Genomic DNA, 20,542 nt, shown 5'->3' on the forward strand with positions numbered 1-20,542 from the left:
TGTTCAAAACCATCAAGTAATCTATGAATTTTACCTATGTTTCCTCACATGTATACTCTGAAATCTGTTATCTTTCCTTCAGCTCCAATCATTAATAACCCTGCTGGCAAGCTGTCATTCTATCTTTCATATTTATGCCATATAAAATCTAATTTCAAAATAATCATACCAATATTACCAATAAAAATAGGCCGCTGAATGAAATATGAAATTTCTTTTTGTGTTTAGGATATAGCACACTAGAGATGCACAGTTAATATTGTAACTTAAAATCAGCTGAAAACCACCTGGTTGTCTATATATAATGTTCGTGTCAGGGTTGTTCTTTTCTTGGGGAGTGGAAGAGGGTAGGGGCTAATATTTTATTTTTTGTTTATTATATAGCATATCTATATTGTTCTAAAATCAATACCATAATACACAAGTTACATTACCCAAGTGTAGTTTACAGTCCTAATTCCTTCTTTTCCCTTTTATCTCCATTGGTAGCCATTTTTATTCTTTTATTGTTTCTTTTTTAAAAAAATTTTTCTTTCTCTCTCTCCTCCTTATCCTTTATTGTCACTGAGATATTGTTGCTTTTGCTTTTAGGCCCTTTTAGTGGACAGATCTAAGAAACACACACACACAATTTCATCCCATTTTCCACAAAAGTTGGCATGTAATACATACTCTTCTGTACCTTGCCATTTTTTTTACTCAACAGTAAATCTTGGAATGCTCTCTATGGCAGTCTACAGACATCTTCCTCATTTCTCTTTTACATCTACCCAGTTAAATTATACTATGATTTATTCCACTGTCTATTGCTCTTCACTCCAATTTTTCATTATTGCAAACAATACTGCAACAACTTTGCACATACCTAATTTTATACTGTTGCAAATCTATCTTTAGGAATAAAGTGAAGATTGCTGGATCAATGAGAAAATGCAATTGCAATTTTGCCAGATGTTGCCAATTTTGTTCCATAGGAGACCCACCACTCTGCATCCCACTGGCAATATGGCTGAGTATCTTACTTGGGTCAATTGTGATAAACTGATTTCCTATAAAATATCCTTTTTGTCATCAATTTTCAAATTTATTTGCATATATTTTCATAGTTATCTTTGTGAATGTTTTAATTTTCTGTTTTGGTGGTTTCTTTCCCACTGTATGTAAGGTTTCTTCTCCTTTTTAAAGGGTGGTTAATAGTTTGTCTGTCTGATTAAAAAAAAACAAACAAAAAAACAAAAAACACTTCAAAGGGCCCCGGCTGGATAGCCCAATTGGTTAGAGCATCCTCCCAATATGCCAAGATTGCGGGTTTGAGCCCCAGTCAGGGCACATACAGGAGTCAACCAATAAATTCATAAATAAGTGGAACAAAAACAAGAAAGAGAGATAAAGAAACAAAAACTTCAAAGGACCAAAATTTTGATGTATTTATTTTACTATTTTTCTGTTATCTAAAATTCATTACTTTTCCTTCTTCATTCTTTGGTTTACTTTATTGTTTTTCTACGACTTTTTTGCATATTCATTAATATTCATTTTCATTGATATAAGTATTTGATGTTCAGATTTTATGATGATTGCTTTGGCTATAACACAGACGTTGACAAACTATATATAGTCCATGAACCATATCCAACACACCACCTGTTTTTGTAAATCAAGATTTTTTGGAACACAGCCATACCCACTTATTTATATACTAGAGGCCCAATGCACGAATTTGTACACGGGTGGGGTCCCTAGGCCTGGCTGGTGATCAGGGCCGATCAGGGCTGTCTTGCCCTGCGGAGGAAAAAAACTAGCTGGGGGGAGGGACCACAGGAGGTTGGCCGGCTGTGGGGAGGGACCAGAGGAAGGGGGTGTGTTGGCCAGCCATAAGAGGTTGGCTGTAGGAGTGCAATGACCACCAGGGGGAAGCTCCTGCATTGAGCATCTGCCCCCTGGCAGTCAGTACGCATCATAGCGACTGGTCAACCAGCCATTCTGGTCTTAACGGTCACTTAGTCTTTTATATATATAGATAAGATTGTCTATAATTACTTTCATGCTACAGGAAAAGAGTTCAAAAGTTGTAACAGAGACCATAGCGTCCACAAACTGTAAAAATATTTACTATCGCCTGGCCAGTGCAGCTCAGTGGCTGAGCATCAACTCTTGCACTGAGAGGTCGCTGGTTTGATTCCTGGTCAGGGCATATGTCTGGGTTGCAGGCTCCACGATCCCCAGTAGGGGGTGTGCAGGAGGCAGCCGATAGAAACACTGGAGAGAAACATCTGTCTCTCTCCTTCCTCTCTCTAAAATCAATAAAAACATTTTTTTAAAAAATATTTACTATCTATCCTTTTCTTTAAAAAGTTTTCTGACCCCTGTTATAACCTATTGATTGATTCTGATGTTTCATGCCAAGGAACTAGCAATTTTGTTTGTATTTTCACAAGTCAAGAGTTGTTTGGCAATGCCTTTGTTAGTTTCCAGATGGAAGGGCCTTTTCGGGGAAAAAAAATTTTTTTTAATTGACTAGAGAGAAAGAGAAACATATATGATTGGCTGCCTCCAGCACACATCCCAACTGGGGGATAAAACCCACAACCTGGATATGTCCCCAGGCAGGGAATTATTAAACGTGTCACCTTTCAGTGCATGGGATAATGCTCAACCAACTCGGTCACACCAGCCAGAGCTATGAATTTTTTAAACTAATTTTTAGTAAAAACAAACCAACAAAAAAGCACACTGTATCTATTTTGGAGGTAAATTTCAGGGAGTTTTCTTTTTATGTCAACAAATGATCATTTTTTTTCAGTGTTACATGTGCATTTGCAAAGAAGGTGTATTCTTTCATATGTAATACACAACGGTGAGATCCACCTTTTGGTTGTATTATTTAGGGCTTCATCAGCCTTATAAAATTTTTGTCCACTTGATCTATCTTCAACTAAGAGAGATTTTTAAGTCGTATCCTATCTAATAAAGAGGGGATATGCTAATTGGCCCTCATGCCATCATAAAGATGGTGGCGCCCATAGCCAATAAGGAGAGAATATGCTAATTGACTGTCACACCCTCAAATATGGCAGCACCCACAGCCAATAAAGAGGGAATATGCTAATTGACTGTCACACCCTCAAAAGATGGCGGCACCCACAGCCACAATATGGCAGCGCCCAGTCCCTTCAGCCCTGCCGCGCGCCTGCCTCCAGAGTTCCCCCAGTCCCCTTAGCCCCCCAGGGGCCACCCCGAGGCACAGGCAAGCCTGGGATGGTGGCTGCCCGAGGCTCAGGTAACCAGGGTTGGCTGAGGCTTGCGCTACCAACAGTGGCAGGCAGCAGCAGAGGTGTGATGGGGGCATCGCCTCCCGCCCCTGAGGGCTCCCAGACTGTGAGAGGAGGCAGGCCGGGCTGAGGGACCCCCCCAGTGCATGAATTTTCATGCACCGGGCCTCTAGTATTATTAATGTTTCCAAGTCTTATTGACTCTCCGAAAATGTTTTTTAAAAATCAAAGTTGTCATAATATCCATATACCAATAGCATATCTTCACTGAGACTGCAGCTTGTAGCCTTATTTGTGTCTCCCTCTTTAATCATTTCTGGCCTGAGTTCTACCTTATGCAACATCAAAGGAGTAACCCATTTTCTTTAGATTTGATTTTTCTGGGATAATCTTTGCATAACCTCTTATTCTTCACCTTTCTGGGTCTTTCAATTTTGTACTGATATCTTCTGCAGAGCACAAATTTGGATTTTGCTCCCACCCAAAAATTTTTTTCTCTCTTATAGGCCAAAGCCCATTTACTGATATGACCTCAATTCTGTTATAAAGAAAATATATAAATTATTTAACCATATTTTCTTTGTTCCCTTTTCCCCCTTTCCATATATCTTTTGGAATCTAGAAAGGTTTAGTTTTTTTGTCCTAATGGTTATCTTTATACTAATACCTTTATATAACCTTAGTCCTCTCTTCATTAGATACTATCTTTAACTTCCTAGTATGAGCCATATAGAAATTAGCTTTTCCCCCCTCATACCATCCTTGTACTGTATCCCCCAGCATCTGCTTAAAGTAATAATATCCTTTGATTCCCAGGTAAATTTCTATAAGGCAATCAATAATTCTATTAAACCATTTCTTCTTAGTTGTCTAAAATTTATTCTCTCAAAGCTTCCTCAGGAAAGATTCATTTCAACTATATTCCTTAAGTTCCTGAATAATTGTATTATACCTACATTGTCAGAGCATATAACAAGTACATACTACTTTGTCATACCTTATCCCCATCATTAAATTCAATTCTACAGTTAAACATAAGAATTCCCTGCAGAACATCTTTCCTGTTGTTTTCCTGTCATAAGACCTTTTGACATTGATATACAGACTCAGAGTGGTATTGGCATAAAGACAGACAAATAGATAAATAGAACAAAACAGAGAGCCCAGAAACAAACCTCCCGATGTACATGGATAACTGATCATTTCACAAAGGCAATGCTGTAGGCTTTCTAACAATATGATGGGAAAATTAAATATCTGTATGTAAAATAAACTTGAATCCATACCTCATACCACATAAAAAGTTAACTCAAAATGGGTCACAGACCTAAATATAAAAATTAAAACTGGGAAACAATAAGGGGAAAATATCTGTATTGGATAAAGATTTCTTAGACACAGCACAAAAGAAAATTTCGTAAACTGAACTTAATTAAAATAAGGAATTAGGGTTCCTTGAAGAACTGATCAAGCTGGTGCACAACAAATACAAGATGAAATTAGAAACTCCATTGCTCATAGGGAAAAAAAATCATGACGAATTTTTAAATATTTTTAGTGGAATGTTAATAAAAACACAACAAAATTTGAGGTGGCTAGAGACAAAACTATACCTTTAAAGCAGTGACAAACAATAAATAGAACAAAAAAGCCAAAAGTCCATTGATAAGCTCTTCGTAATAGCAGCCAAAAAGAGTAAACATGAATTACAATGAATAGAAACAATAAAGGGGGAATCATTCAGCTCCTGAAAACCTTAAAAGAAACTATTGTGAACAAATTTATGCCAATAAGTGTACCAATTAAACAAATCTGACAAATTTCTTAAAACAATTTACCAAAACAGAATTCAAGAAGAAATAGAAAATCTGAACAGCTGTATGTCTATTAAAGACATTGACAGGAGAAAACAAGATGGCGGCATAGGTAAACACCGGAGATTGCTGCCTCACACAACCACTTCAAAAATACAACTACAAGACGGGACGGACATCATCCAGAACCACGGAAAGGCTGGCTGAGTGGAAATTCTACAACTAGAAGAGAAAAGCATACCGAGACTCAGAGGAGGTGCGGTGCTGAAATAAAATACTAAGGTACAGAGGCGCACGTGGAGCGGGCTGGCAGCTGAGGGCGCAGTTGTCTTTTTCAATCGGGAGGGAGTCTCAGGCTCTGAGCTCCAGTTCCGGGCGAGTCTCTGGGGACCCAGACTCATACGGGAGAAGTGGGACTGTCTGGCATCGGTCGGAAGTCGAGGGCAGCTTTCTCTCGGAGGTACTTGCAGCGATTACCAAGACACTGAGAAGCAGAGCCTCTGAGGGCAGGACTGAGAGCAGCCATAACTGCTCGCTCCGCCCTGTGGATCCCATGGGACCCGCCCCGCCCTGCCCAAGCCCTGCACGGAGGCTACTGCTGGGTAGCCTCAGGCAAAGGCTAGATTAGCACCTCCCTAGAGATCCAGAAACAACTGTCCCCAGTGGTCAGAGTGGGACCATCCAGTTTGCAGTTCCTCGGACCTTTAAAGGACACACTCAGGGGGAAGACCCAGTGAGCACCAAAGGCCCATTGAATCAAGTCTTGCCCCAGAGGGGTGTCTCCAGCACAGAAGTTCTCCCACTGCAGACACAGCTGATTCTCACAGCCAATTGGTCAGGAGGTCAATCCCTCCCAGTGTTACCTACAACAATCAAGGCTTAACTACAAGACTGTGCACAAAGACCACAAGGGGGTGCGCCAAGAGTGTCCTCCTCAGGTAACTGGGGAGGCTGAACCACTGGGCCCTAGAGGACACTTAGCACAGAAAACCACTTTATCAACACAGGGAAGCATAAAAAATGCGGAGACAAAGAAACAGGACACAAATGACAGAAATGGAGGAAAGCAAACTACTGGATATAGAGTTCAAAATCACACTTTTAAGGCTTTTCAAGAACTTTCTAGAAACCGCCGATAAATTTAGTAAGACCCTGGAAAAGACTGGTGAGACCACCGATAAATGTAATGAGATCCTCAAGAAATCTAGTCAAACCCTCTATGTTATGATAAAGGACCAACTGGAAATTAAGCATACATTGACTGAAATAGAGGATATTATACAGACTCCCAACAGCAGACCAGAGGATTGCAAGAATCAAGTCAAAGATTTGAAATAAGAAAAAGAAGCAAAAAACACCCAACTGGAAAAGCAAAAAGAAAAAAGAATCCAAAAATACGATGATAGTGTAAGGAGCCTCTGGGACAGCTTCAAGTGTACCAACATCTGAATTATAGGGGTGCCAGAAGAAGAGAGAGAGCAAGATCTCAAAAACCTATTTGAAGAAATAATGACAGAAAACTTCCCCTACCTGGTGAAAGAAATAGACTTACAAGTCCGGGAAGCGCAGAGAACCCCAAGCAAAAGGAATCCAAAGAGGACCACACTAAGACACATCATAATTAAAATGCCAAGAGCAAAAGACAAAGAGAGAATCTTAAAAGACAGTCAGTTACCTACAAGGGAGTACCCATACGACTGTCAGCTTACTTCTCAACAGAAACTTTGCAGGCCAGAAGGGAGTGGCAAGAAATATTCAAAGTGATGAATACCAAGAACCTACAACCAAGATTACTTTATCCAGCAAAGCTATCATTCAGAATTGAAGGCCAGATAAAGAGCTTCACAGATAAGAAAAAGCTAAAGGAGTTCATCACCACCAAACCAGTATTATATGAAATGCTGAAAGGTATCCTTTAAGAAGAGGAAGAAGAAGAAAAAGGTACAGATACAAATTATGAACAACAAATACACATCTATCAACAAGTGAATCTAAAAATCACGTGAATGAATAATCTGATGAACAGAATGAACTGGTGATTATAATAGAATCAGGGGCATAGAAAGGGAATGTTCTGACTATTCTTGGGGGGGAAAGGGGTGTGGGGGATGCGGGAAGAGACTGAACAAAAATCGTGCACCTATGGATGAGGACAGTGGGTGGGGAGTGAGGGCGGAGGGTGGGGTGGGAACTGGGTGGAGGGGAGTTATGGGGGGAAAAAAGAGGAACAAATGTAATAATCTGAACAATAAAGATTTAATTTTAAAAAATATATAAAAAAATAAAGACACTGAATTCCTAAATCTTTTCATAAAGAAAACTCCATCCCAAGATGGACTTATTGATGAATCCTATCAAATATTTAAGGAAGAATACTAATTTTACAAAAATTCTTTCAGAAAATAGAGATAAAGGGAACACCTCACACGTTTTGAGAACTATATTACCTGGGTATCAAAATCAGACAAAGATATAAGAAAACTCTATCACCAATATTCCTCATGAACATTAAAAAATTTCAAAATATCTATAAATCAGACATATGCAAAGAGGATAATACATTATGACCAAATAGGGGTGTAGCCCAAGAATGCATGATTGGTTTAATATCTGGAAATCTATGTAATTCTCCACATTAACAGAAAAAACAAAAAGAAAAATGAAACGATCATTTTAACAGATACTGTATAGAAAATGCATTTAACCAAATTCATTATCCATTCATGATAAAAACCCTCAGCATACTGGAAATAGAAGGAAACTTAATTCTGATAACGGGCATCTATTAAAAACTAACAGAGCCAACGTATTAATAGTGAACAACCTGAATATTCTCCTAAGATCAGGAATAAGATAGTAACATCATCTTTCATTTAATACTGAAATTAAACTTCTATTCAATATTGTACGGGAGGTTTTAGCTAGTGCAATAATGGAATAAAATTATAATTATGAAGGACAAGAAAGAAGTATAACTATACAAAAAGTGATAAATCTACAAAAAACTAGTAGATTTAATCATTAAATTCAGCAATATAAAGGATACAATCAATATACAAAAGTCAATTATATTTCAATATACTAGCAACAATTGAAAATGAAAATTTAAAAACACCATTTACAATAACATTAAACATTATCATAAAATGCCTTAGAATAACCTCTGAAAAATTGTATACTACTACTACAAACTAAAGCGTGCTGAGAGAAATTAGTGAGCTAAATAAATGGGAGATAAAACATGTTCATGGATAATAGTCAACATTGTTAAGCTCATCCTCCCCAAATTGTTATCCCCAATTGAATGCAATTCCAATCAAAATCAGGCTTTTGTGTAGAAACTGACAAGCTGATTCTAAAACTTATAAAGAAATGCAAATGACTTTGAAGAGCCAAAGCAATTTTGAGAAAGAACAAAACTGTCCAATTTCAAATTTTACTTAAAACATAATGTACAAATAGTACTGAAAGGACAGATCAATAGAAAAGAATCGAGTACAGAAGTAGAACTATACATATTTGTTCAAATAACTTTTCATAAAAAATGCCAAAGTAATATAATGGGAAAGAACTCTTTTCAGTAAATGGTGCTTTAATATATGATTAAAAACATGAACCTCAACACTACACCTCACACAAAAGTTCCTCAAAATGGATTATAGATATAAGTATAAAAGCTTAGTTATAAAAATAATGAAAGAGCCCTAGCTAGTATGGCTCAATGGGTAAAGCATCAGCCTGCAGACTGAAAGGTCCCGGGTTCGATTCCAGTGAAGGGCATATACCGGGGTTGCAAGCTCCATCCCCAGTAGGGAATGTGCAGGAGGCAGCCGATCAGTGATTCTCTTTCATCATTGATGTTTCTATTTCTCTCTCCCTCTCCCTTTTCTCTGAAATCAATAAAAATATATTTAAAAATAATAAAAATGAAAGAAAAAAATGGGAGAAAATCTTAGTAAGCTTGGAGTAGGTACAGAATTTTTAGAAAACCACTAATCATAAAAGAAAAAAACCCTGATAAATCAATCAAAATTTAACCTCAGCTCCTCAAAAGATACCCTTTAAAAAATAAAAAGGAGTGGGAGAAAAAAATACTTGCAATAAAGGTACCTAACAGGACCAAGATGCAATGTAAAGTTTTACTTTTCAGTAAGACAAACCACCTAATTTTTTTAAATCTGCAAAAGACTTAAACTTAAATTTTACTAAAAGAGATATATGAATGGCCAATAAGCACAAAAAAGATGCTCATCATTATTTGTCAGGAAAATAAAAATTAAAACCATGATATACTCCGTCACACAAACTAGAAGACAAAAATTAATAATATCCAAATTGGTGAGGATGTAAACCAACTGGAACTTCTCATACATTGCTGGAGGGAATGCAAAATGATAAATTCCAACTCTATGTATTTGCCCAAGGAAACAAAACATATCCACATAAAGAATTGTCCACAAATACTTATAAAAACTGTATTCACAGAAGCCCCAAACTGAAAAAAAATAGTAATTTCCATCAACAGGTGAATACAGTATATACTGTATATAGAACTGTTGTGTATAAAACTGATACAATATGAATTGACCTTAAATACTATTATTAATCCTTCCTCATATTTTGTACTAAAAAATGATTTATACTTTTTGCCAAGAACCAAAAGAAATCAACTCCCAGAATTGAGAGTTACATATCTTACAGACAGCCAGTTAGTAGTCTAAGGAAACTGGTGGATTCTTATATTTCACACTCCCTGGACAAATAATGTGACCCCTTTCAAACACTTTTGAGCATTTGTAAATTATAATACTTTAAAGAATGTTTTTATTGATTTCAGAGAGGGGGAGAGAGAAACATCAATGAGAATCACTGACTGGCTGCCTCCTACATGGGCCCTAGTGGGGATCCAGCCTGAGCATGTGCTCAACCACTGAGCACCACAGGCCGGGCTACAATACTTTTTAAATTATAAGTTAACTTTATTTCTTTTATAAAAGGTCAAGTATTATGTTAATTTCAAAAATTTGTTAGGAAGAACTTATTTTCTATAAATTTCATTTAGGATGACATAGGTAGCACCAAAAAGTTAATAGAAAATGAAAGTAGCCCTAGCCAATTTGGCTCAATGGATAGAGCGTTGGCCTGCGGACCAAAAGGTCCCGGGTTCGATTCCAGTCTAGGGCACGTGCCTTGGTTGCAGGATTCTCCCTGGCCCCGGCCCTGGTCAGAGTGCTTGCAGGAGGCAACCAATCAACGTGTTTCACTTACTAGTACATCGATGTTTCTATCTCTCCCTCTCTCTTCCACTCTCTAAAAATCAATGGAAAAATATCCTCAGGTGAGGATAAACAAAAGAACTTTAAAAAAGAAAAGGAAAGTAGGCCTGATAGTATTGAGAATTACTACTCTACACCTGAATTTTGGTCATAATTTTCTACAGAATCCTTATGATCAACTGTATTTTGATCTAAGGAAACACTAGGGTTTCATATTATACTCTGGAATTCTAAAACTATGCCAAATTGGACTCCCTGGGGAGAGGGACCTAGAAATCCAAATTTTAACAAGTGTACCAGGTGATTCTAGTAGCTAATATTTGAAAACCCCTATCTAAATCTAAAAGTTAAGAGTGTAACTGGAACATGTTATGTGGCCTACAGAAAGGGCTTGTGTGGTTATGTGGCCTACAGAAAGGGCCTGTGTGGGTATGTCATTTTTTTCTTAATTACCTGCCAATATATATTACTAGAGAAACTTCACCCAAAATTCAGACTTCAGACTTCTTGTTAAAGAAAAAAAAGATCCTTCAACACTGGCCCTGCATTCTCACATGACAATCCGCTGGAGCTAAGTAGAATTTGCCACCTCCCACTCCCCCACCATTCCCTATTTGCAGGCTCACAATTCTCTATCTCAATTACCTGCTTTGCTCCTGCATGTATTGTAGTTTGATCCATGGTGCCTGTACCCACAAGTTAATTAAAGGAATCTTCATTAAGAAGGTTCATTAAGAGTTCATCAAATGGTCCAGCTGGTTGAGCATCAAACCATGAACCAGGTCACGGTTTGATTCCAGGTGGGTTTACATGTCCAGGTTGAAGGCTCGATACCCAGGAGAGGATGTGGAGGAGGCAGCCGATCAATAATTAACTCATCGTTGATGTTTCTCTCCCCCTCTCCCTTCCTCTCTGAAATCAAGAAAAAAAATTTTTTTAAAAGTTCATCAGCCGAAACCGGTTTGACTCGGTGGATAGAGCGTCAGCCTGTGGACTGAAAGGTCCCAGGTTCGATTCCGGTCAAGGGCATGTACTTGGGTTGCGGTCACATCCCCAGTAGGAGATGTGCAGGAGGCAGCTGATCGATGTTTCTCTCTCATCGATGTTTCTGACTATCTCTCTCCCCTCCTCTCTATAAAAAATCAATAAAATATATTTTAAAAAATAATAAAATAAAAAAATAAAATGTATTATCTAAATTTTTGCTTCAGCTTGTATTAAAATAAGTTTGCAAGGAGGTAAAAAGGAAAGCATTCAAGTCAATAAGATTCAGGATAATATTTTTAATTTATTGAAAATAACCCTAACTTTTTTAGAGGTATACACCTCAAAAGTATCATTAAAGCCTTTGCTTAGTATAAAAGCAAAAACATTTACCTTTAAATTTAAATGCCTTCCTTGAACACTTGAATATAATACAAGCAATATTTGGAGACTGGAATTACATAGAACATTTTGAGAAATGAAATTCAAACGTCTCAGAATTGAGAATCAGTACTTTTATTACCCATGTTCTCATTCATTCAAGTCTGAATGTCATGGCCAGGCATGCAATACATCTTAATCCTAGAATTATGCAAAATTCAGGTCTTAATTGACTACTGGCCTGTTTAACCATTTACAAAATAAATAAAAGAAACCTTAAAATGTGCCTTAAAAAATTTAAGAACTAAGATTTCAATTTCACCTGTACTAACTTTCCAACAGGTGGGCCACATCTGAGCAAACTAGTGTCAAGACTCTGATATTTTACTCTACTTACAAGCTAACAAAGTAGCTTACCGTGGATGCTGGTAGAAGACATGAGATTCAGGTCACAGGCAAAGGGCAGTTTTTTACTTACAATAATTATATAAGTCAAAGCACCAACATTTTGCACCGGTTCTGAATCCCAGTTCCCACCAAGCAAAATGAAGAGGGCAGTAGACACAGGCAATGGGTTGTGTTACATGAGAAAAACCTATGCTTTGGGAACCCTAAACTTTTTTTCCCCTCTCTTCTTTTTTTCTCTCTGGGAACCCTAATCTTTATGATGAGCAGTAAGCATGCCTGTCTTTTACTCCAAAGGGAGGCATTTATCTTTATTATACTGGACCATATGCATGCCTGCGCTTTGCTCTGATGGAAGACACCATCTTCTAAGGCTGTTCCTTATACAAACATCCTTTTAAAACAGAAACAAAGGGCAGTCACTCTGCGGGCAGGACCTGCAGAAACAGAGAAAATTGTCTCCCTCAACCAGATACTGTTCCTAACATATAATTAAATGAGGAGTCTAACACTATAATCTATTTAAAACATTAATTTCATATACTCCTTGACCTAGCTCAATTATTTAATTAGCATTCATCTCAAATTAAAAAGGAATTCCCCCTTTTCAGTTACTTTGTATTTTTTAAATGAGGTGCTCAACTATTTGCAATATTAAAATTGAAAAAAAATCTCTCAAGTATCCCACCAGAAACAAATAATTACTGTACTTAAACTAAATTTAAATGTTCCAAACCTGTTAAAGTTAGCAATGGGAGCCACCTGTCAAAACTCTACCTGTAGTAGGTCCTATACAGTAACAACCACCACAAAGACCACAGAGGCTTCCACATTTCCAGCTGTTGTCTACAATTTACAAGAAAATCCTGCACCCTCAAATCACTTTGTTCTATTTTCTCTTTACCCTTTTACCGACTCAACATAAAATCTTCGAAAGATAAAAAAGACAAGAAGACACCGTCTCATCGTTCCTTTGTCCACAGCGGGGAGAGAGAACACCGGGTTCTCATGGAGCTGAAGAACCCGGAACACGCAAGACAGAGACAGAGAACAGACCACATCTGACCCGTAGTCAACCATCAAAGAAAGTCACTATCACTTCACCCGCATCACACACACACACACACACACACAGTGGGTCCAGGCGAGATGATCAGGATCGTCGGCACCTGGACAAAGCTTCGGGGAGGCAGAGGGTAGCGGTGAACTAGATGCACTTGGCCAAGAACCCGCGCCGCAGACAACAGCAGACTCCGACCGAGATTTTTCAAAAGTGCGGGTCGCCCGGAGGAGGCTGCCGGGGGGCCGAGCAGCGGCTGGGGCGCGCGAGCCAGGTCCCCAGCGCCGCCCGTGCAAGTTGCTCGCGGGGCGCGAGGGCCCGCCGGGTCCCGGCGCCCACACAAGACCCGCTTCCTCGCCCTTCCCCCTCCCCCCAGCGCCGCGCACCCCGGGCGGCGACGTGACAGTGGGTCCCGCCGCGCAGGGGCGCCCGCCTCCCCTCGGCCCTCCCTCCGCGCCCGCCTCTCACCTTGGGTGGCGAACGGCGAGGAGCCGCCGACCGGGGAGCCGGGGCCGGGGAGCAGCGGCGGGGTCTCGGCCGAGCCCAGCACGGGCGCCGGCAGCATGAGGAAGCGCTGCGGCGCGGGCAGGCAGCGCTGGCAGAAGGAGTGCAGGCAGGGCAGCAGCTTGGGCGCGCGGCTCTGGATGTTCTGGTGGCACACGGCGCAAGTGTCCAACAGGTTGAGCCGGGCCGCCTCGCCTCCGCGCTCCGAGTCCGGGCCCTGCCGACTCTCGGCCTCGTTCTCTCCGCTCGGCGCTGCCGAGGGTCCCCCGGCGGCTGCCGCCGAAGCCGCCGCGGGCGCCGTCGCCGCCTTCTCCACAGCCACCTCCATTGTCCTGCCCCCCGCCGCCGCCGCCGCCGCCGCCGCCGGGGAAGGGGGAGCGCGGTCCCCGCCCGCCGCCGCCGCGGCTCCCGACGACCTCCTCCTTCTCCTCCTCCTCGCAGGCCGCTCGGGTGGCCCGCGGGAGAAGGAGGGAGGGAAGGAGGGCGGAGGAATCCTTCTCCGGAACCGGGGATCCGCCTCCCGGGTGGCGCGGCCTGAAAAGGGGGTTCTGTCAGCGGGGACGGTTCCTCGCTCCAGGGAGGCTGCGCTCCGCCCGCTTCGCCAATGGCCGGGGAGCTCAACAAGCCCGCCCAGCCCGACCGAGCCTCCCCGCTTTTCTCTGGGGCCTGAGCCCGCCTCGGTCCCCGCCCCCTCTCCCAGCAACTGAAACAACGGCTGGCAGCGCGTCGTCCAATAGCCGCCGCGCCTGGCCAGGGGGCGGGGCCTGCCTTAGCCCGCGAGGCTCCGACGGCGCTGCGGGAGGCTGGGAGGTGGGCGGGCGCTCGTTTAGCCCCGCCCCTCGGGACTCTGGAACCGCGGCCTCTGATTGGGCCTTTGTGTGCGTTGAAAGATTAAGGGTTTATTTGTTCACCACGGACCGCCTAATCCGATCCGCCTGTGTTGGTTCCTCCTTTAGGGCGGGGCTTCAACCGCGTCTAGGAGTTAATTGCTTTCAAAACTGGGTTTATTACTGGAGAAGGGGTCCTGTAGGAAGAGTGAGCATGGTGGGAGGGTCAAAGGATGACAAAGTGGAGGTAGTGAAAAGCGAGTAAGGGATGAATTTTTAAATTGGAAAATGTGGGGAAAAGATGTGGAGGCAGCATGGGTTTTGCCACCTGAATGCACTCATCTATATGATGAATGATGGAGCATGAAGAATAAGGGGAAGCTTCTCTTACAAGTAAGAAATTTTTGAAGAATTTCGCCACTGGAAAATAAATTAATTTTTCAAGTCAATGATTTGCTTTTTAAGTAAAAATTGATCATTTTCCAAGGAATTAAAATATAAAGATTGTTTGCAAATGTCGTTATTGCATATATGCATTATTACAAGAAATAAAAATAAATATATATCCCAATAATAGAGATATCCCAATTATTCATAAATTCAATATTCTTTTTCATTCCCTCCCCCTTCTTTTACACACACAATTTTACTCAAAAAATAGACAAACTTTTAAGGAGCTTTAAGAACGAAGGTTGGGGGGGAAAGCTTTCTTATATACTAGTACACGAGACTGTTTAAAAATTTGTATGGCGGTGCCATTTTTAAGTACAAATAAAGTAGTGCTGGAACTCTGAGGAGAGTGGAGTGGGGTCAGAAAAGGTTTTGTTAAAATTGTAATGATTTTGGAAGAAGAAATGGTGGATAAACTCTAGGCATCCTAGCATACCCTCAACACCTTACTTTCACAAAAGATTCCTCTCCTACCAGCCTCTTTTCAAAACAGGTAATTAAATCCAATTTCCATAAGCCTCTTGAGTGAAGTCTTTTCTTTTTTCTTTCTTTTTTATTTTTTCAAATCTTTATTGTTGAAAGTATTATATATGTCCTCCCTTTACCCCCCTTCCACCCCTGTAATTTCCCCCTCTCCCATGCCCATGGTTGAGCCAAGTTCTTTTTTTTAAAATATATCTTATTGATTTTTTTACAGAGAGGAAGGGAGAGGGATAGAGACTTAGAAACATCGATGAAAAAGAAACATCGGTAAGCTGCCTCCTGCACACTCCCTACTGGGGATGTGCCCTTGACCAGAATCGAACCTGGGACCCTTAAGTCCGCAGGCTGATGCTCTATCCACTGAGCCAAACTGGTTAGGGCAAACCAAGTTCTTTAATGAACTCAAATGCTATTTATTTTTTATGCTAGTAGTTTGTTAAGAATCACTGGCAGCTAGTTTAAAAGCTGGTTCTTTGCCCTGGCCAGGTGGGACAGTTGTTAGAGCATCCTCCCTCACACCAAATAGTTGCAGGTCCGATTCCTCCTGATCAGGACACATAACTAGGTTTCCGGTTCCACTACAGGTCAGGGCGCCTATAGGAGGCAACCAATAGATGTTTCTCTCACATCAATGTTTCTCTCCCTCTTTCTCTTCCTCTCTCTCTTAAAATCAATAAGAACATACCCTAGGGTAAGGATTAAAATAATTAATAATAAATAAACAGCAAATAAAAAAAATAAAGCTGGTTCTTTGGGCCCATCCCCATATTTACTTGTAGCTGCAAGCAGCATTTCATGATTTTATCTGGGTGCTCTATGGAGAAACAGGCCTAGTCTGAATTTCTTTACTGTCCTGCCCATGATTTCATTGCCATTCACCTCTCAAGCTGAAGCTCCCACTATTGCCATGCTTTAGTTTTAATGCCTCCTGCTGAGCACATACTAGTTCATATCCCTCTGTTTTGGAATGCCCTTACTTCAAAATTCAGACTTACCTGTTGTCTTCCTAAAACACCACAAAATCCATCACTTCTTTCCCAGTACTTATTCTATACCCTAACTTTTTGTATCTGCACCTGGAAAATCCTTACATACTAGAAAATAAAAATCTGTTACAAGTTAATGATTTTAATATGATAATTCATAAAGATGAGTCCTTCTTATTCCACCAAATGGTTGCAGGTCTGATTCCTCCTGGTCATGGCCCATAAGAAAGAATGAGAGATGAATTGGGGAAGACAGAATTCCATGAAATTTGCTATAACCCACTAGTTTAGTTTCTCAATCACAATGGATAATCAGTGTTACAGAAAATTATCTTCTATACTCCTAAACTTTGTAGTCTTGTCTAATAAAAAAAATCATATGTTTTAGTTAGTTCAAATAGAGATAGCTCTGAGTTTTTTAAAATCCAAAAAAATGAATTTATTTAACTCCTAGATCTGGGCAGAGTAAGTGGATGCTCCCAGGAACAAATTGGTATTACTACTGAAATACAGAAAAACTTCCTGAATAATCAACAGAAAACTTGCAGGAGAGAACCCTAACACCCCAGGACTAAAAGTGGGGACCTCATAGAGACTGATAGGAGTGTCAGGGGCAGGAAAGGGTAGGCCAGGTACCCACAGACAGCAACTGAAGTCCCAGAGAGATATCTCAGCTGTGGGGGGGTTGCCACTGAGACCTCTGGGATCTAATCCCCAAGGTCGGCCCCCCATCAGAGAGCACCAGAACTAAGGAGGGTACCCACACAACATCTGGTTGTGAAAAGCAGCAGGGTGCAGTCTGCCTGGGAGAGATGGCTGAAAATTTAGCACTGTCTTAAAGGGCCAATGTTCAAAATTCCATGTGGAGCCACCCACCTTGTGCTCCAGCAGAGGGAGGGTGAAGTGGACTAGAACTGTGAGAGCAGAAGCTAGGACTGGGGACACGGGGGATAGAGTTCAGAAGACAAACACCCTAAGTTTCCTGGGTTGAGTCATTCCCTTATGCAGCCAAGGACATCATTCACACATACACATCTACCTTGCCTTGGGGGAAGACAGCTGACACACCCTATTGGAAAACACCTTGCCCTGAGGCCACTTAAGAGATTAAAAATAACAATTAGCCTTCAGGCAGTAGCAACTACCCCACCCTATTGGGAAAAGAAAACTCTTGCCACACCTGGGGACTATTGTCTGGGGGCAATTCCAGTCAGAATCCTATAAGTCTGTAGGCGGAGGCGGTCTCTGGAGGCTTTGAGTCCTTGCCTGATCTAATTAGTCAGAAACAGGCTTTAACGCTGTCCTGCACTAGAGATAGAGAGGTGTAGAGCAAGCATGTCACAAAGGCTAACATGGGCCAAATAAACAAGGTTTACATTTATGTGGGTCACAAAAAACAAAAGCTTCAATTTTCATAGAAACGTAGGTTTATTTCAATACAGACATGCTGAATACAAAGGGCTAAAATAAATGAGTAATCGTTAACATAATAGAACATTTTAATAAAAATTAGTATTTTTCTTGAAAATTAACGTACCAGACACTGAATAACTGCACCAATTAATAAGTGTAATGCAAATAGACCTATTTTTCTTGCTCTACCAAAGGGAAATATTTCCTGTTGCACACACCAAACAAGTCAGTCCAAGACTAATGATGTGGCAATCAGCTGCTAAAATACTCACTGCTAGTATTAGTGGAGAGAAATGGTGCACCTGCATGTAAGGCGCATAAGGGAAATGAAAGCAACACGATTATAGTAATCAGTCATTAGCAAACATTGTAGTTTGTTATTAATTATTATCTACTAGAGGCCTGGTGCACAAAAATTTGTGCACTCGGGGGGGAGGGGGGGTCCCTCAGACCGGCCTGTGGCCTCTCACAGTCTAGGACCCCTTGGGAGATAACGACCTGCTGGCTTAGGCCTGCTCCCAGTTGGCAGAGGGCAGGCCCAATCCGTAGGTGCAGCCCCTGGTTGGGTTCAGAGCAGGGCCGATTGGGGAGTTGGGGCACCGCCCCCTGTCATGCACAGAGCAGGGTGGATCAGGAGGTTGCAATGCCACCCTCAGTCACGCTCAGGGTAGGGCCGATTGGGTAGGGCACCACCCCCTGTCACACTCAAGGCAGGGTCGATGGGGAGGTTGTGGCGCCACCCCCTGTCACGCACAGAGCAGGGCCAATCAGGGGGTTGGGGCGCTGCCCCCTGTCACGCACAGAGCAGGGCCCATCAGGGGGGTTAGGGCTCTGTACCCTGTCACGCACAGAGCAGGGCCGATCAGGGGGTTGGGGAGCTCCCCCCTATCAGGCACAGAGCAGGGCTGATCAGGGGGTTGGGGCTCCTTCCCCTGTCATGAACAGAGCAAGGTGGATAGGGAGGTTGTGGCCTCACTCCCTGTCACACACAGAGCCGCAGAATGATCAGGGGGTTTGGGCGCTGCCCCCTGTCACGCTGATCCCGGTGCCGGGAGGCCTCGCGGCTCTGCTGATCCCGGTGCTGGGAGGCATATTACCCTTTTACTATATAGGTAGAGGCCTGGTGCACGGGTGGGGGCCGGCTGGTTTGCCCTGAAGGGTGTCCTGGATCAGGGTGGGGGTCCCAACTGGGGTGCCTGGCCAGCCTGGGTGAGGGGATGATGGCTGTTTGCAGCTGGTCACACACCCTTCAGGGTGGGGGTCCCCACTGGGGTGCCTGGCCAGTCTGGTTGAGGGGCTGAGGGCTGTTTTCAGGCTGGTGGGTGACTGAAGCTCTCAACTGCTCCTTTTTTTCTTTTTTTTTTATTCTGGGCCAGCTTTAGCTCTGGCTCCAGCTCTGAGGCCTCTGCTGCTGAAAGCAGATATCTAGTTTGTTTGGCTTCTATTATCGAAACACTGTATCAACTCCAGCTCTGAGATCCCGGCGGGCTGAAAGCAGGTTTCTGGGGTTTTGTTTAGCTTCTATATTTGTTACAATGTTTCAAACTGCAAGTTCAGAGGCTGGCAAGGCAGGCGGGGAACGTTGGAGTCCTCCATCACTGAAGCAAGCAAGCCTCATGTTAGTTTCAAGCTGCCTGGCTGCCGGCCGCCATCTTGGCTGGCAGTTAATTTGCATATCTTGATGATTAGCCAATGGTAAGGGTAGCAGACGTACGCTAATTACCATGTTTCTCTTTTATTAGATAGGATAACAGGATATTGTAAAAATTAAGTTATGAAATTTTTATTAAAATGTTTCTTACATACCTTTATATTGGCTAGGCAGCAAAAATATTCATTGTAGGAGTAAGGGGGGTGATAAGGACACATATGTAATACCTTAATCAATAAAGAAAATTTTAAAAAATATACTCATTGTGGGCTGCATGCAGCCTGCGGGCTGCAAGTTTGACAGCTTGGTATAGAGGATCCACTAATACATAGTCACAAACCCAAACAGATAGCCAAAATGAGGAGATAAAGAAACAATCCCCAAATGAAAGAACTAGAAAATTCTTGAGAAGAAGAGATAAATGAGGCAGAGATAAGAAATTTATCTGAAATATAGTTCAGAGTAATGATGGTAAATATCTCAACAACATAAAAAAGATATAGTAACTATGAAAACAGAACAGACAGAGATAAAGAATGGCATTACACAAATAACACATTGGAAGGAATAAACAGCAGATTAGGGGAAGCTGAGGATCGAATCAGTGAATTAGAAGGCAGAGTTGAAAATATCACTCAATCAGAAAACAAAAATCAAAACAAAAAAATAAAAAACAGGAGGACAGCTTAAGGGTACTATGGGACAATGTGAAATGTAACAATATTAGAATAGCAGGTGTGCCAGAAGAAGTGGAAAGGGAGAGAGGAATAGAGAACATGTTTGAAGAAATAATGACAGAAAACTTCCCTAACCTGGTAAAGGAAAAAAGTCACACAAGTGCAAAAGGCCCAGAAAACCCCAACCAAGAAGAACCCAAACAGGCCCACGCCCAATCACATCATAATTAAAATGCAAAAAATTAAAGACAAAGAGAGTCTCTTAAAGGCAGGAAGAGAAAAGAAAACTATTACCTACAAAGTTCACATAAGGTTGACACCTGATTTCTTATCAGAAACCTTACAGGCCAGAAAGGGAT

General features: G+C 41.6%; 1 protein-coding gene across 6 annotated transcripts in view; it reads right to left on the reverse strand.

Moving 5' to 3' along the window:
- Nucleotides 1-14,249, reverse strand: part of TRIM24 (tripartite motif containing 24) — a 113,003-nt gene extending 98,754 nt beyond the window's left edge. For 2 of the 6 annotated variants that reach the window (XM_036329019.1, XM_036329017.1), the window contains exon 1: nucleotides 13,661-14,247. In XM_036329019.1, coding sequence (XP_036184912.1) covers nucleotides 13,661-14,024 — 364 coding nt within the window. In that variant the 5' untranslated portion in view covers nucleotides 14,025-14,247. Of the gene's footprint in view, nucleotides 1-13,660 lie in introns of all 6 variants that reach the window. The other 4 variants (XM_036329021.1, XM_036329018.1, XM_036329020.1 and 1 more) reach the window with 3 other exon arrangements.
- Nucleotides 14,250-20,542: the final 6,293 nt, after the last annotated feature.

The sequence above is a fragment of the Myotis myotis genome, unplaced genomic scaffold (genome assembly GCF_014108235.1).
Source record: "Myotis myotis isolate mMyoMyo1 unplaced genomic scaffold, mMyoMyo1.p scaffold_m19_p_11, whole genome shotgun sequence".
Classification (NCBI taxonomy): Eukaryota; Metazoa; Chordata; class Mammalia; order Chiroptera; family Vespertilionidae; genus Myotis; species Myotis myotis.